The sequence below is a fragment of the Seriola dumerili genome, unplaced genomic scaffold, assembly GCF_002260705.1.
Source record: "Seriola dumerili isolate Sdu_G_001 unplaced genomic scaffold, Sdu_1.0 BDQW01000017.1, whole genome shotgun sequence".
NCBI lineage: Eukaryota > Metazoa > Chordata > Actinopteri > Carangiformes > Carangidae > Seriola > Seriola dumerili.
Genome location: NW_019174272.1, coordinates 599203 through 614265, shown reverse-complemented (window position 1 = coordinate 614265; position 15063 = coordinate 599203). Strand labels below are relative to the sequence as shown.

The 15063-nt window shown below is 39.8% G+C and overlaps 1 protein-coding gene across 7 annotated transcripts; it reads right to left on the bottom strand.

Annotated features, from left to right (window-relative positions):
• Nucleotides 1-115: 115 nt before the first annotated feature.
• Nucleotides 116-14959, bottom strand: git2 (GIT ArfGAP 2). 7 transcript variants are annotated; one of them, XM_022751411.1, is made up of 21 exons: nt 14551-14957; nt 11718-11851; nt 11283-11395; nt 11005-11110; nt 10786-10872; nt 10563-10693; nt 10358-10452; nt 10028-10073; nt 9642-9647; nt 9503-9554; nt 9324-9396; nt 9091-9188; nt 8881-8992; nt 8642-8784; nt 8403-8552; nt 5983-6231; nt 4977-5066; nt 3288-3370; nt 2921-3112; nt 1886-1949; nt 116-1506 (listed from the first exon to the last, which is right to left on the bottom strand). In XM_022751411.1, exons 1-21 carry the CDS (start codon nt 14600-14602, stop codon nt 1294-1296), a joined length of 2289 nt encoding a protein of 762 aa, XP_022607132.1. In that variant the 5' UTR covers nt 14603-14957; the 3' UTR covers nt 116-1293. The 7 variants fall into 7 exon arrangements, with proteins under 7 accessions (XP_022607132.1, XP_022607176.1, XP_022607150.1 ...); XM_022751455.1 differs by lacking the exon at nt 5983-6231 and having other exon boundaries at nt 14551-14959; XM_022751429.1 differs by lacking the exon at nt 9642-9647 and having other exon boundaries at nt 9503-9551.
• Between the last annotated feature and the right edge of the window lie 104 nt (nt 14960-15063).

The window sequence follows — 15063 nt, the reverse complement described above, 5'->3', positions numbered from 1 at the left end:
AAAAACTGTTCAATCAAATCAATTCAGTGTTCTATATCAAGGCATCAAAAATGGCATATGATAAATACAAAATCTGGCAAAGCACAACAGGCTATATTTATAAATTACGTTTATTTAGAAAATAATTTTTTCCCAAAGTGCAGCTTAACAGCTGCATTCACCTACATTACCTTGATCAGATTTCAGAATGACAATGAAGTCTGAAACACGTGGTGAGGATGAACGTTGGGTTGCACAATAATACAGAAGATGTCTACAGTTCTATCCCACATGTTGCACATTAAATACAAAACTAGCAGCAACGGAACAGAGCACAAAACACATGGACATACATACAGTATGGCTCTTAGCTCTAAATATCTTGTAACATCACCAACACTGCAATGGCACACAAGACGGCAGAATACAGTGCAGTGTGGAGCCTGTTAAAAACACACCAAATCATTATAACTTAACACAACAACATCTCGGCGCTGGTGAAGAATATAACTTGCCCCCTGAACAAGTGTTGTTTGCATTCACTGACTTGGCAACATAAATGGCTGCAATAAGTGCACTGCAGACTGGATTACACTGGGACAGGAGACAAACCATATAAACAGCTTTTTCGATGCAACAAACATTAGCATTGCAGAGCTACAAAGTGTGCATTAATGAAGTTCCCAACATTTAATGGAAGTTAACTAAATGGTCAGTTTGTTTTTGAAGGTTAAACTTTACAGTATGATGATGTTTGCACAGTGCAGTTAGTGAGAGGAAGCTCCTTTAGCTACAGAGTGTTTACAGTACACCTTCAGTAACAATTGATTCATGACTCATTTATGGCTTTTCAGCATCTTTGCCTGGCTTTGGACTGATAACATTTACCTGTATCTTCATATAGGTTTACTGTACTGTGCTTAAACCCTTCTCTAAATGTAAGGTATTTACATTATGCACTAATTAAAAATTATTTGTAAGTAAGAGTGAATTGTACTCAAAATTTTTAAAAGTAATCTAGAAACCATTATGTTTCCCAGGCCTGTTAACTGCTGTACGTTGCCTTCACCTCAAGAGAAAATGTGCTATTACAGCAGCTCGGAATCCCTAAGTAAAGCTGCTGACTTTTTCCCTTGACACTCAAATTTTGTCCAGAGTTGGCTTTAAATATTGTCAATATTTATTCATAAATAAAAAAAAAACGAATGCATGCATATACCACAAATACAAAAAAAAAAAAAAAACAACAAAACGATTTAAAAAATATAAAAACAAAGCTGAGATGCTAACGGCTTTGCAGCCTTTTAAGTGCTGTTAGTTGGTATTCTCCTTTGTGGTGATGGTGACAAGCTGCTTGGCGGCCTTGGCAATGTCATAAGCACATTGGATGACCTGCTGAGTGACCAGCTGCATGTCCGGTCCTGGGCAGCCCTCTGAAGGCACCGCCTTCCTGCACTCGCTCTGAAGCCGGTATGCGCTGGAGGTCAACAAGCGCAGAGAGCCTCTAACAGTCTCTGAGCGTGGCCTCTGCAGAGGAAGGTTAAAATATCTTGATACTCATGGAAAGTGTCCATTCAAAGGTCAACAGATTTGTGCAAAGGGAGACAGGTTGATGGATATCCTTTAGAACCACATTGACCTCTGCTGGCCTAGGACTGAATCTGGCCAGTCTACTTTGGTTTGTCTACCAAACTACCTCTTCTTTTAACACATTTACACACACACTTAAGAATTTGTATATTTATCATACAACATTATGTTTAGGAGCAACTCATTTTTAATTTAATTTGAATAAAAAAATAGGTTAATTAGGTATAGGTATTTGTGCCAGCTTTTATAATAACAAATACACTAGCTCACTGATCCATTCTCTCCAAGCTTAATACAGAGAAGGTTGTTTCCATACCTTAGGAAAAAGAGCAGCCATTTCTGTTACAGCCACGTGTATTCTTTCTGAGCAGGGTATGAAGCTGTGAGGAGAAGAGATTTGTCAATGAGTTCAAAATATTGATGTCACATTCATACAAATTTCTAAATTATTGAACAAATCTTGATAACATATCAATTAAACAAAAGCTATTACATGCAAGTCAACTTACAGAGCAAGATACTACATTGTATTCACAGCACACCATGCATTATTATCTACAACTTCAGGTTAACATCAACTAAAACATGCTGTTGAACAGACATTTTAGTCTGTAAGAACAATTGTGTATTTTAAAATGATGGAACCACAGTAGAAACAATATCAAGCTGAAAAATCCATCAAAAATATCTATCAAAAACAAGCTGCTGCAAAGATGTAACTTTTAACTTTTCATCAACAAACTGAAGCCAATTCGGAGTCAGTGCTAAAGAGAAGAAAAATCAATCAAGGGAAGTTTTCAACTGTTTTTCAACTGTTTCAATAGTTTCAAGCATTCAGTAGCACATCAAAGAAAAAGAGAAAACTTGTTAGCAGGTGAGAGAAGAAAAAGCATGAAGCTGAAACTGTTTGAGGGAGAGGAAAATGAAACTGTGCCTGGGAGGCAGGGACAGAAGCCAGAGTACCAGGAGGTGGGGTCAGGGGACCGGAGGCTTAGCGGCTGAAGGGGAGGGGGGGCCTTCTCAGCCCAGGGTACCAGAGTGCTGAAACATCCCAGGCTGTGCCTGAGCCGACGCACACCTTCACGCTCACATGGTCTGCTCACAGGAGTGAGGGAATGGGACAACGCAACACCAAAACAACATCATATCAGCGGAGCAGAGTGGAAGTAGAATGAGGGGGGAGAGTGAAGATTACAGAAAAAAGGGAAATGATAGAAGGTACACACAACTAAACATAACAGAATAATGATGAATGTAAGAGGAACTTAAGGTTTAACATGGAAGTAAGGAAACGAAAGCTAAAAACCAGATCCTAAACTAATTAAAGACCAAATCCTCTTCAGATTCTGACCTGTCATGTTTGTTCTCCTGAGCAGCTCGCAGCAGCTCTTGGATATTTTTGGTGATCTGCTCGGTTTTGCGGATGACGTCCTCTGTGCTGGGAAGTGTGGGGTCTGACTCCATCTCCAGATCATCCAGTTCAGGGATGGAGCTGCCCTCCCCTAGCCAGCCACTGCTCCTCAGCCTCCCTCTCCTGCACAAACTACAGGAGTAAAATCACAAGAAATTGTGTCTACTGCCAAAACCACTGCTTTTTGTTTTTACTCTAAGACAAAACAGCAGATAATTTCACTTTAAAACCCCTTTAAACTGTATTTAGGAACCAGGAAACACACTTATCGTCTATCACTCGTCAACGAGTACAAACTTGCTCTTACCCTGAATCATCCATCTCAGACTCATAGAACGTGTTGTCATAGTCACTTTCTGGCATGCTGCTTTGCTTCTCTAACTTTGAGGCCTAGAGGGAAGAGAAAAGACAAAAAAAAAAAAAACTGATAACGTGTCTCATGCAAGACGTCCCATGTCTCTGACGATATATAAATCAGAAACAGCTGTGGTGAAATCACAGTTTCAATGCTACACATCAAATTCATCGACAAAGAACGAAAGCAGGTGCTGAATGTACCCCTTTCTGTTCGTTGTGCCAACATCAGTGTGACAATGTCAAATTGGAATATAAACACGTAAAAGTGGTGCAAATGACTGAAACAAGCCAATAAAGCTGTGAAGCAAGAGCATATAATACATTTACAGCATTCATTATAGGATTAGTAAAACAGATTTTGCAGAGTTCAGACAGTTTATTGATGTCAGTATGATATAATCACCAATGCTGACTTGCTTAAAATTTACCTGATCTTCATCAAATGTGACAACACGTTAATTTTTGTATGAAAACTTTTAACCTCCTGAAGTAAGGGTGGATTCATGGATGACAATTAACAAAACAGTCAAACAAAGAGACTAATAATCAGCAACACATGGCTGGAAACATTACATCAGAACCATGACACACAAGCGTTACTCATTCTCCAAATTAAAACTGAAGTAAACCCCAGAGGGTCATTATTTGAGGATGGGAAGTCAGGGTTCAGATGAGTTCATAAATAAAACTAAATCACACGCAGCACAACTACAAAGTGAATCACACAAAAAAGGACCGCCTTATCTTTCACTGCGAGCAGAGATGTTCATCGTAACTTAGACTTTATGCAGATTCCCTATCAGACTGAAAGCTTCACTTGTAAACAGGAAGCAGAGACGAACGAGTAAACTGGCGTCACACAGGCCGAAAGTGCACCACGTTCATAACGTTTCAATCCGTGTCCAAGAATCTAAACAGAGTCTTTAACCTGTATGCAGTGGAAAACTCTATGCGGCACACATGAGCTTGCCTCAGGGAAGGCGATTAGTTCATACATGTTTAGATAAGCCTTTGTTCTGCCTTAAGAGAGGACTAAAACAACTCCTGGGTCAAAAGTGTTGAGAGCATGCTGTTGGAAGCTCACTGTGCAAAATGGCCAAGCATTTGTTAGAGACAGGGTAAAACGAGCTTTTCTTGATACTGAGAGCATTTGAAATGAAAAACAGGAGTTTAACAACTTCAGATGTATAAAATATACATTTAACAATCCCACAAAATACTCAACTCATACTTTTTTTTTTTTTTTTAACAGACAGGTGGTTGTTAAATAAAACACTACAAACTTTCCCCAACTGCTTCACAGGTCTCTGGAGCAAAGAAAGAAAGCATTAAAATAAGCAGAAGCTGCATCAAAAGCGCAACTTTCTGCTCAACGTTCAGCGGTCAGGCAGAGGTTTTGCCATTACAAAACCACACAGTTCCAATTGTTTAGCTGCACAGTGAGGATGATGCTGATGAAGGCAGGTGTCTGGTGGTGAGGGCAGCCGGTGGAGGGTTGGCTCATGCAGCAGGACAGATAAGGAGCAGCGTATTGAGGACAGAGGAAGGTGAGGCAGGAGAAAGAGGAAGTAATGGTAAAGGGCTCCGGGTGGATTTGCTGTGTCCCACGAGGTGTGGACCAAGTGAGGATGTACTTAACCTTTTGAGCACTTTCGTCCTTCGACCAAGACAGGGTGGATGGAAATGAGGGGAGGGATGAAGAGGTGGTCACAAAAGCGCCCCTTTCCGTCTAAAGACAGGGTTCAGATCACATTTTAAGGACACATTTCTTAAGTTAAAAAATATATATATTTTTTTACAAACTATAAAGAGGGATGAATGAGATTAGATGTCCAACAAGCCTTTGCAAGCCAGGTAAGGCTTAACCAGATACTGTATGTCGAGAATGGAGCTGATGGAAAACTTTATCTGTGCAATGAACATGACAATAAAGTTGAGGTATGAAAAATATAATTATTTTTATCATATTTAAGGATTAAACTCAAGATTAATCAATGATATGTAGACAACTTGAAAGAGCTCAGTTGTTTTTTTCAAATCATCCAACATTTACTCCCTGAGCAGTGTCCTGGAAAAAACATGACTGAAGACTCATTAAGAGAAATGTACCAGAAAACCATGATTCAAAGGCTCAAATATAACTGCATAAATCAAAAAGAGAATTTAAACAGATGAGAAGGTGAAGTGAGTGTGTGAATTTGACATGCATTACAAAAACACAGAGTATTTGTATGGTAGTTTTAATGCTTCATCAACATAAAAACACAGTACAAACCTTCAAAGTTTATCATAATAACAGCATCCCCTTGCTTGTACAACTACGTTTTTGTCTAACAAACACTCCAGTAAACAACAGATATATGCAGATAATAGTCCTGTGTATGTTTCAAAACTGGACAAAATGAAATGTGACTGGCTGTATCTAAATGAATACCATTGTGATGTTTGATGGCTGTCTCTGATGCAGCAGAAAACTAACAAGTGGCAAATGAGTGAGGAATTTTTAATAAATAAATAAATGAATTTCAAAAAAAAAATGGCAGAGAGAAAGGTTTGCAGACAGGGTGAAGACATGAGGGAAAGTCATGGAAACAGGGCAGTGGAGAGGAAATGGCAAAGGAGAGCAGGGAACAGGTCTTACTTACATGAGGTGGGAAGGGTTGCAGGGTGGGGATACCCTCCTCTGGGTAGGGAGTTTCCCCTTTAGGGAGATAAGGCTTCAGGCCTGAGCCGGTCTCATACATAGACATGGGCCGACTGGCCCGCGCAGACTGCCGGCGTTTCAGGGCTGAGGGACTGGAGGGGTCAGGGTAGTCTGAACCGCTGGGGATCTGATAGATATTGGTTGTGACCTGCCGCCTTAGAGAGGTGTTCTCGCTTTGCAGAGATTGCAGCTGGAAGAGACGGTCAGCAATACACTAAGAGGTGCTTTCAGCAAAGCAAGCTTTGTTCCCTGTCCCGATCCATTCTGTCTTTACAGTATACAGCTCTTCTCCCATTCTTCCTCTAAATATTTCTATTATACTTTGACAGTCTGCTACAGTCTGTATGCTAAAAGTCACATATTATTACAATTCTGCTAAGCTTTTAATTTGGCAGGAATAAAACAGATCTTTGTGGATATCATATTATACCGTTTTAAAACCTGTTTTTATACACATATATATATATATTCTGTATATTATTATTCCCATGATACAGGAAGTTCAGAACAGCTCTCACAACAAAAGCCAGAGAACCAAGTTTCTGACTTGTCACCATCATACAAAACCTGAAGCTGCTTCAATGATAATGAATTACAGAGACTCTCATGTCTGTTGGGTATGTACTTGCTATGCGTACTTGCTTAAGCTTCAGAGAAATATTTGCTGAGGATGCTCTTATAGGATAATGTACAGGGTTACATTTTCCCATAAGAATAAACTTGTATTGTGCTGCAATATCCACAAAGTTAATCATCCTTGTCACTGTTACTCAAACAGCTTCCAGTTTTCATGATGACAACATCCAGTAGTTATCAGCTGTAATTACAAACATAGTCTTATCTGAGCCACCTAACATCACAGGAATAACCTGAATTTTCCTTTGGGAGGGATTTTTCCTCTGGTCTAAAAATGCAAAGCAAGTGATAAGCAAGCAAAAGATTGTTGCACAAGTAAGCAACACAGGTGCAGTTTAAGTCAAGGGTGTAGCTACAGTACAGACAGATTGAGAGAATCAAGAATGAACAAAATCAAGAAGATTTTGTCAAAGATAAACTGGCCTTAATTAATGCAACCACTTGCATTCAATGCAGAGAAAATGGGAGATCTTGTGTGCTGGTCAGTAAAAGTGGGGAGGTGAAAATACTAAGATGCATGATGACTTAGTTATTGACATCAGTGTTTGGTCAAGACTGATTCCAATTAAACTTGAAGACTGTGCTGATTTGTTCATGAAATTGTGTTTAAATATAACAGGAAACTGAATAAGAAATATGGTATACATCTGTCCTGTGAAAGAACCATTTGTAAGGACTACCACAATATATCATGACAAGTCGTATATCCTACATGCTTCTCCACCACATCTTTATCTGGATGTGTTCTTTGCTGAGAATCTTTCAGCCATGGGTTAAGACAATGTACACTACAGTGCTGTGTGTCTACTGCAGGGGAGTGAAAGAACGACCTCCAGTGCAACCAAGAGAGAGAGTCGCCCCAAACGATCTGCATCCTCCTTCCAAACCGCCAAATTAAAGCAATTTTAAACATAAGAAAACAAAAATGTAACCTCACTGTCAGGGATCCATTTGAACAAAGTATCTTGCTAGCACATTCTTAGAACATCTGTGGTCAGAAATATATAAAATATATCGATATATCAAATACTAAGGACAGTTTGGTGTAACAGAGTAATCCAGGTTTGCATCAGCTGAGGAGTATGCTTTCTATGAAATTTCTATGAATTGTAACAACTTCGAAAACATATCAAATAATAAATGCACATGTACTAAAGGATGTTACCAAAAACAACAGCTGGAAATCTTTTAAAAACATTCTACCTAACACAGTATATGTGATGAAGCAAGGCACACACATACAATTTCAGTTAGTCGCTATGTACTATGAAGAGATTAAAAACCAGTCAATTATGTCATGCTCTCAAAACATGCTTGTTAGTAACATTAGATAGCATTGCTTTAACTATAATTTATATATTACAAAAAAAATGTGACTAAACTGTGTTTGTTATTAACTGGAGCAAGGGTGCATTCGTTCTTCTCAAATCCACAAAACAAACCAACACACACAAAAAATAAAAAAATCTCCAGTTTACATTCAAGCTTTGAAATTGAACATGCTGGCCAAAACAGAGGGTGGACCAGCAGGGTGTCACAGCAGCCTTATCTTGCAACAGAGTATCTCTATTCAGGTAGCTCGGCCCTCAATACAACCCACAGATTGGGCCTCCACACCAGAGAGCGATCGCACTGGGCAGGAGAAGAGCTCTGCTGACCGCTGTGGCCCCCCCTCAGGCTGGCCCCCCGGTGTTAGTGATCTTATGGGTGGAGCTCGGTGGATACCTTTTTCTGCATGAGCCTCAGCTCATCACTCAGGTTGTTGTTGGCTTTCATGAGCTGCTGGATCTTGGCTTCAGAGGCAGAGAGCGCATTTTTCACCTCCAAGTATTCTTGCATAGTAATCGGGCTATCTGAGAGGTCAGAGTCCAGACTCTGTGGGGTTGAAAACATAACAGTGAGGGCACCTGGGGAGAGAGAGAGAGATGGTGTCTGCTTCCTTTGTCATAGTGATGCTACGGTACCTTGGTCCTATCTCCTTTGCTCGAGGGGAGCTCTTGATCTGTATCCTCATCAGAAGCCACACTATCATAGTCAGGCTGGTCATTGTCCTGGCTATCACTACAATGCCTGACCGCCACACTCTTCAGGATGAGTTCAACATTGTCTGGAATGAAGAGAGACAGAGTGAAATACTTACATCTGTGCTACACTTGTCCAGTGTCTGTAAGATCTTGGAGTAAAGTAACAATTAGTCACTGACCTTTGGGACTGGCTATTGAATTCCCTTGTTGTCTCCGCTTAGCATCACTTAGTATGTCAATCACAAGAGTGGCAAATTCATGTGCGTTAAATCTTGCAAGCTTCTGTCGACCCTAATTTAAAAAAATAAAATAAAATCTAAGGTCAAACTGAATATGTATAAAGAGAAATGATAAAGTGTTAGTGTGGGAGTTCTGTAGAGCTGGCTTGCCTGGTTTCGTGTTGATGAATACTCTGGATTCACAGGGAGGAAAGGCACCACCGTTGTCTCTGTCACCAGGGCGCTGTGATTCTGCGTGGCCAACCACACTACAGGTAATCAAGAAATCAATAGTGTTAAGTTCAGAGTTTTGCATTTAGCACAAGAACTGCAACAATATTTTAAAAGCATCAGTGTGAGTAGCTGTCAGGATACAAGACAGCACAAAAAAACTTTGCTCTTACCTGCATCGGTCTCTCGTCTATCGACTTCATCGTACACATCCATGGCCAAGTCCTCGAATAAATGATTACTGAGCTGCATTAAAATTTTGAAATTACACGTAGTCAGATATTAGTCAGAAGAAGGAAAAAAGCTCTCAGTGCAGTGAAATTCTGAAATTGAGCACTGCAACGATACTTACAGACTGTAGTTTCTTCTTTGCTGCTTTGGCCAGTTCTGATAAATCTAAACTGCTACAGAAAGAAGAAAAAGTCTAATAATTATATGCTGCTGAAGTAATAGGTCAACATGGTGCATACTTCATTCTGATTAATACTTACATGTTCCTATCCATCATGAGAGAGCAATGAAAAAGATCAAACATCACATTTCAGTTTAAGAGGAACAGTGGTTGCTCTGCCACAACAGACTTGTTTGGAGTTACGAGTTGAAAGTTTAGAGTTGTTCGATAAATTATTTACAGCAATTACACAGTTAGTGGGTATGTCAACTATTTCACTGGGCCTGTTTCCTCCACCTCGGATAATAGATGCTGCAGGGAGCTCAACAGCGTGTCAGAACAGGCCTCAGAGCAAAAACAACCACAAACAACTGCCTCACTGCACTTTACTCTGCTGGCTCGATTCAAGTTAAACCCAATCATTCAGGCACATGACAATTCAAAGACAAATCACTTAATATCCACTTAAGACTTATGCGTTCTTACCTGTCGGCCATTTGTGGAACAATGAAGTGCTGGCCGTTTTTATGATCTGAAAGGAACGACAAGAAAGTTCTGCATGACTGCCAGAATCAATGACGACTCATCAACTCATCAGTGCTTGTTTTTATCTGCTTGGAGTGCAACATAGATGACTGATGACATTTTCACCCAGGTTTCAGGTATCTTCACAATTACAGAGGAGTGTACGGGGTCAAAACTACCTTTCTCTCCAATTAGGCGGAACAATCACACAGAATTACATGCACATGTTCTTTGACCCATTTCCTTTTAAACTGATATTCAATTCAATTGTAGCTATCTCTCACTGCATACCTGGTTTCCTCCCACACAGGTAGAACGCCAGTCGATCAGTTAGTTCATACTGAATCTCCACCAGTCTATCTGCCAGGTCATGGTGGCCAGCTTCCCTACAAAGGCGCATGTTTAAAAAAAACACTTAAAAAAAGGGAGAAATTACCCAAATTAAGCCCATAAGTTTTTGTGTTTGCATTTTAAAAGATTATTGAAAATAGCTTACCTTGCATAGTCAATGGGAGTTTTGCCATTGCTGTCAGGGGCTCCAGGATCTGCCCCATAAACAGTTAACAGTTCAGCCTGAGATACCTGCCCTGCCTTTGCAGCTACATGCAAGGGAGTGTTTCCTTTTTCCTAGAGGAGAAGCAGATTTAAGGCCTCAAATCAACATAAAAGGTAATGTACAAATGAAAATTCAGGTTTGATAGTGAGTAGGTGAATCTTACAGGGTGAAAAAAATTAGCTTGTGCTCCCAGGGATAGCAACCTCAAACACGTCTCAAGATTCCCGGTGCGTACACTAGAGTGAAGTTGCTGAAAAAAACAACAACAACAACAACAACAACAGAAAAAAAACACTATTACTATGAATTAATAAAATTTAACGATAAAGGTTCATACAAAACTGTGTTTCAATTTTCTCATAATCAGTGTGAGCGGCTTCACCTTGCTTAAATCCTTGGCTGTTGAGCTGTCATCCTCCCGGCAAGGCATGCGATGGACAAATGCCAGCATTTGATATTTGGCTCTTATAAACTCTGATTTGTTTGGACTGTTGGGACAACGTGAAAAATACAGGTTCAAAAAGAAAAAAGAGAGTCTATTAATAAGCAAGCGGCACATTTTAACACTGAAAGTTCAACAATTAAGTTTTTTGTTTATTAAATTTAAATCTAGCAAAAAAAAAAATAGTCTATAATGATTTTCAAACAATTATGACTCACTGCAGTTTGTCCTGAGGGTTGGCCTTGCGTTTTCCACTCATCACAGATGCAGGGTCCAGAAGGGAGTGCTCCCATATTGAATTTGCACCATTGCTATATAAGGTCTGAACCATCTAGGTGAAATCAAAAAAGAGACCTATAAAATGTGTCCTGCTGGTTTAGCTTGTAGAATTCTGACTGGCTGTTAATAATTCCCTCCCTGAACAAACATTTTCTATATTTGGACATAATCAATACACCTCAGTGAGATCTGATGCACAACTGTTGTCAACAGATTTATCTTGAGCAAAGATACAGTGCAGTAATACAGATTCTGTGCAAGATTAAAGGTCACTTTATCTTTACACAGACAATTCAGCCTCCGACAACAACTTCACGGCCGCAAATACAAAGATTTGTAGCAGAGGCAAATATAAATCTGCACGACGTTATTACCTGTAGCTGTGTAGGAGGCCATGGTGTGTGCGTCAGGTGGCGGACTTGGGAGCTATGTCTTCCCAGACTTCGATGAACACTGCAGCACTCATCGCAAATCAACACACCCCTGTTCACAGAGGCCCAGCGAGGTTCTGGAAGGACAAGAAATGTGTCACAAGTCGTCTCCTCTCTTTACATTCTGTACCATTACTCAAATTACTTACTTGCTGATCTAAGCAAGTAAGTGGACCCCAATAATCTCTTGTTTATATTGTTCTAAACTGACTATTACTGATTGGTGCTTAAAGGATAAAGTCAGAACCAACAATTAACAGATCCTACTAACACACATTGTTTGTGTAGCCAAATACTGATACAACATTTTGTTCTGTTTTTTTATTATGATGTAGCACCAGATGTATTCATCCATTGCTGAAAATAGTCCCCCAAAAATTCACTGTTTACACCTGCCTGAGTAGCATTTGGTGAAAACCAGTGTTCAGCTGTTTTAGGAAATGAAAAATGAAAAATAAAAAAAATACAGAATGATGCTTGTCAAGTGCCAAATCCGACCACTGGAAGCATTATTAAGACTAATGTGACATAAACAGTTCAGACAAAGTAGGGTACAAATATTAAAGACTGCAAAATTAAGGTTAGACTGACAGAGTATATATAAAGAAAGAAAGAAAAGTAGAGAGCCAAACCTAAATGGCCAGTCATAATAACTTTAGTAAGTATTTAAGGCCTTTTTCACCCCAGGTTTAGGGAAAGCCTTGCATTGTGAAAAAAGGAAGTGAAAAATAACAGTCGTTGGCTGAAGCATCTCAACTTTATTGTTGAGTAAGAGAGCAGCTTCCTCTTTCTAAAACATTGTTAAAAAATGGCAGATATACGTTATGAAGATTAGTGATGCGTATTCAGGTAATGCATGATGTTAGAAATAGAGATAGAGTGCACTTACAAGATAAAGTATATTCTGTGACCAAAATAAATATGTGTACTTAACCTTGACCTATTTAGTGCACTTCATCTAACATAAATGTCACAGAGTCGTATTGTCTTCCGTCTGTACCGAGACTCTTCTGGCGGCAAATATCTCAAGATCAAAAATGCTGCAAGTTTATATGCCACTCCCTATAGCCAATGAACTGTTAAGCAGATTGCATGGCTGGCACTGTGACAGGACAGACAGTGAAGACTGTAAGTGTCTTAGCAGCAGCTGAGGTGTAGGAGGAACAGCTGCATGGGCTGCTAGTTGGACTCTGGCACCTGGTGCCGAGTTTTCAGGGTCTTCTCCTATCTTACTCTCCACCAAGAACGGAGTGTTAGTGCTGACATGCCTCTTTTACCCTTTCCTCAACAAGTGCTGCTAAATTTAATACCACATCTTTGAAACTCTAAAAATATTCACAGCTAACAACTGGCGACAGTCGTATGGAAGGGCAATCTAGGCCAGCTGCTGTGGAGACCTGGAGGGTGGGGGGGTGGGGGGTGGGGGTTTACTAGCTTGAATGACATGATGAGAAACAAGGTACTAAAACTTGAGTAATCCTTAATATTTGGTATACATGTTATTGATTTTCATTGAGTAGACATGTAAAAGTGTATGAGGATTTTTTATATATCGGTTAACCATCTCCAAAAAATACATTTCTAAAAACAATGTATGATCTGCTCTCAAAGTATGCCACACTTACAATACATTATGGTGCCACTATAGAAAAAAAAAAATCTTCTGCATTGAAAGCATGCGGTCAATTCACTCAGCATCCTGTTTTGCTTCCTGTGCCTGCTGAAAAACATCACGTCATTTCTATATAAATGGGACTTCTGAAAGTACCTCAGACACAATGCAGCAACTACTGCTTCAGCTTTCACAGAAACATTTCATTGTAAAGGCTTAATTCCTTTTTTATCTCATCCCTAAGACTATTTAGAACAAACAAATATCTGTTAGAGGATGTCGACATTGCTCTCATGGCATATAATGGAGACGGTATTAAGTTGAGTCTAGTATTTCATCTGGAGATATCATTGTCTAATAAATCTGCTGCCATTCACTACAGATACTACAGTAGCTGGAATAGGTACCACGGGTAGCAGTTGAATATGATAAACATGTTTAGATTTGGGTTCAGGATGTAAAATTAAAAAGAAAAAAACAAAAAGAGTCCTTTCATACAGTTTAAATTAGATCGATCACACTTTCTCAACATGGGACAGACCTGTCTTTCACTACCAGTATTCATGTGTGGTTTACAACAAGCACCACGACAACAGACCACAGTGCCCACTGCCTTTTTTATGAACGATGCAGTCATCCTACCTGTGCTTCAGTCATGACAGAGAGCTTACAAAACAGTTTGCTGCTGATCTAGGATGACATTTCATAATAGATTACATTTCAACTATGCTGGAAACTTCTTAGTGTCTCATACGTAACAAGCATATGCATATTATTTGTTACCTGTGACAAACTTGCATAAAACAACTGTGCAATAATATTGATACACAACAAAAATGATTTCCTGATCATTTAAAGCAAACAACACCGGATGGAAATGGTTAAACAGACAGCTGCTACAGGTCTAATTGCATCCTCAACCCGGGAGCTATACCGTTAGTGGCCTGTCAACAACACTGACAACTTGCCCTGTCAAAACAACTGTAAACTGCATGTCGAAATAACTGCAAACGAGAAAGCAGCATTAGCTAGCACCAATAATCTGCTTTAAATCCGAAGTGTGAAGTGCAAGGCTTTGGCTTACTGAGCATGAAGGAGCAAACGTCAGTAGATAAATAATGGCTAACAGCTAAACCCCTGCAGGGATGGTCTTAATTTGCTTACCTGGAACACTGCAATCAGCGCACACCTCAGTATTTCGCAGGCGTTTAGACATCCTTAACTCAGGAAGAAATGCCTTTTAAAATGAGCAGACCGTGTCCGTTAAGCTAATCATTGATTATTCTGTGTGGATGCCTTCCACGTTAGCTACACCTAAGTTAGCTAATTAAAAACAACCGAAACAACTAGGATGCTACTTCATTCAACTTTGGGCTAGCGTATGTGTTACGACCATTATAACGTTGGCCAACGGGAGTAAGGTACAACGCTACTGCCTACAACTTGGCTGACTTAGCACCTGACTAGCTAACTAGCCTATGGCCGTTTGGTAGTTTACTCCTCAGCCTGTGGTAGACAGCAAGGCTACATAGAGCTACAGCATACCCAGTGGCAGCTGCTACCACTGTGACCTATTGTCAGAGTACACTGTGCCCACAGTTTAGACTCTCAGGAAACAAACGTCGAGAAATAATGGCATGATAGAAACAATTCCTCCATGTGTTGCGTCCCCCTGAT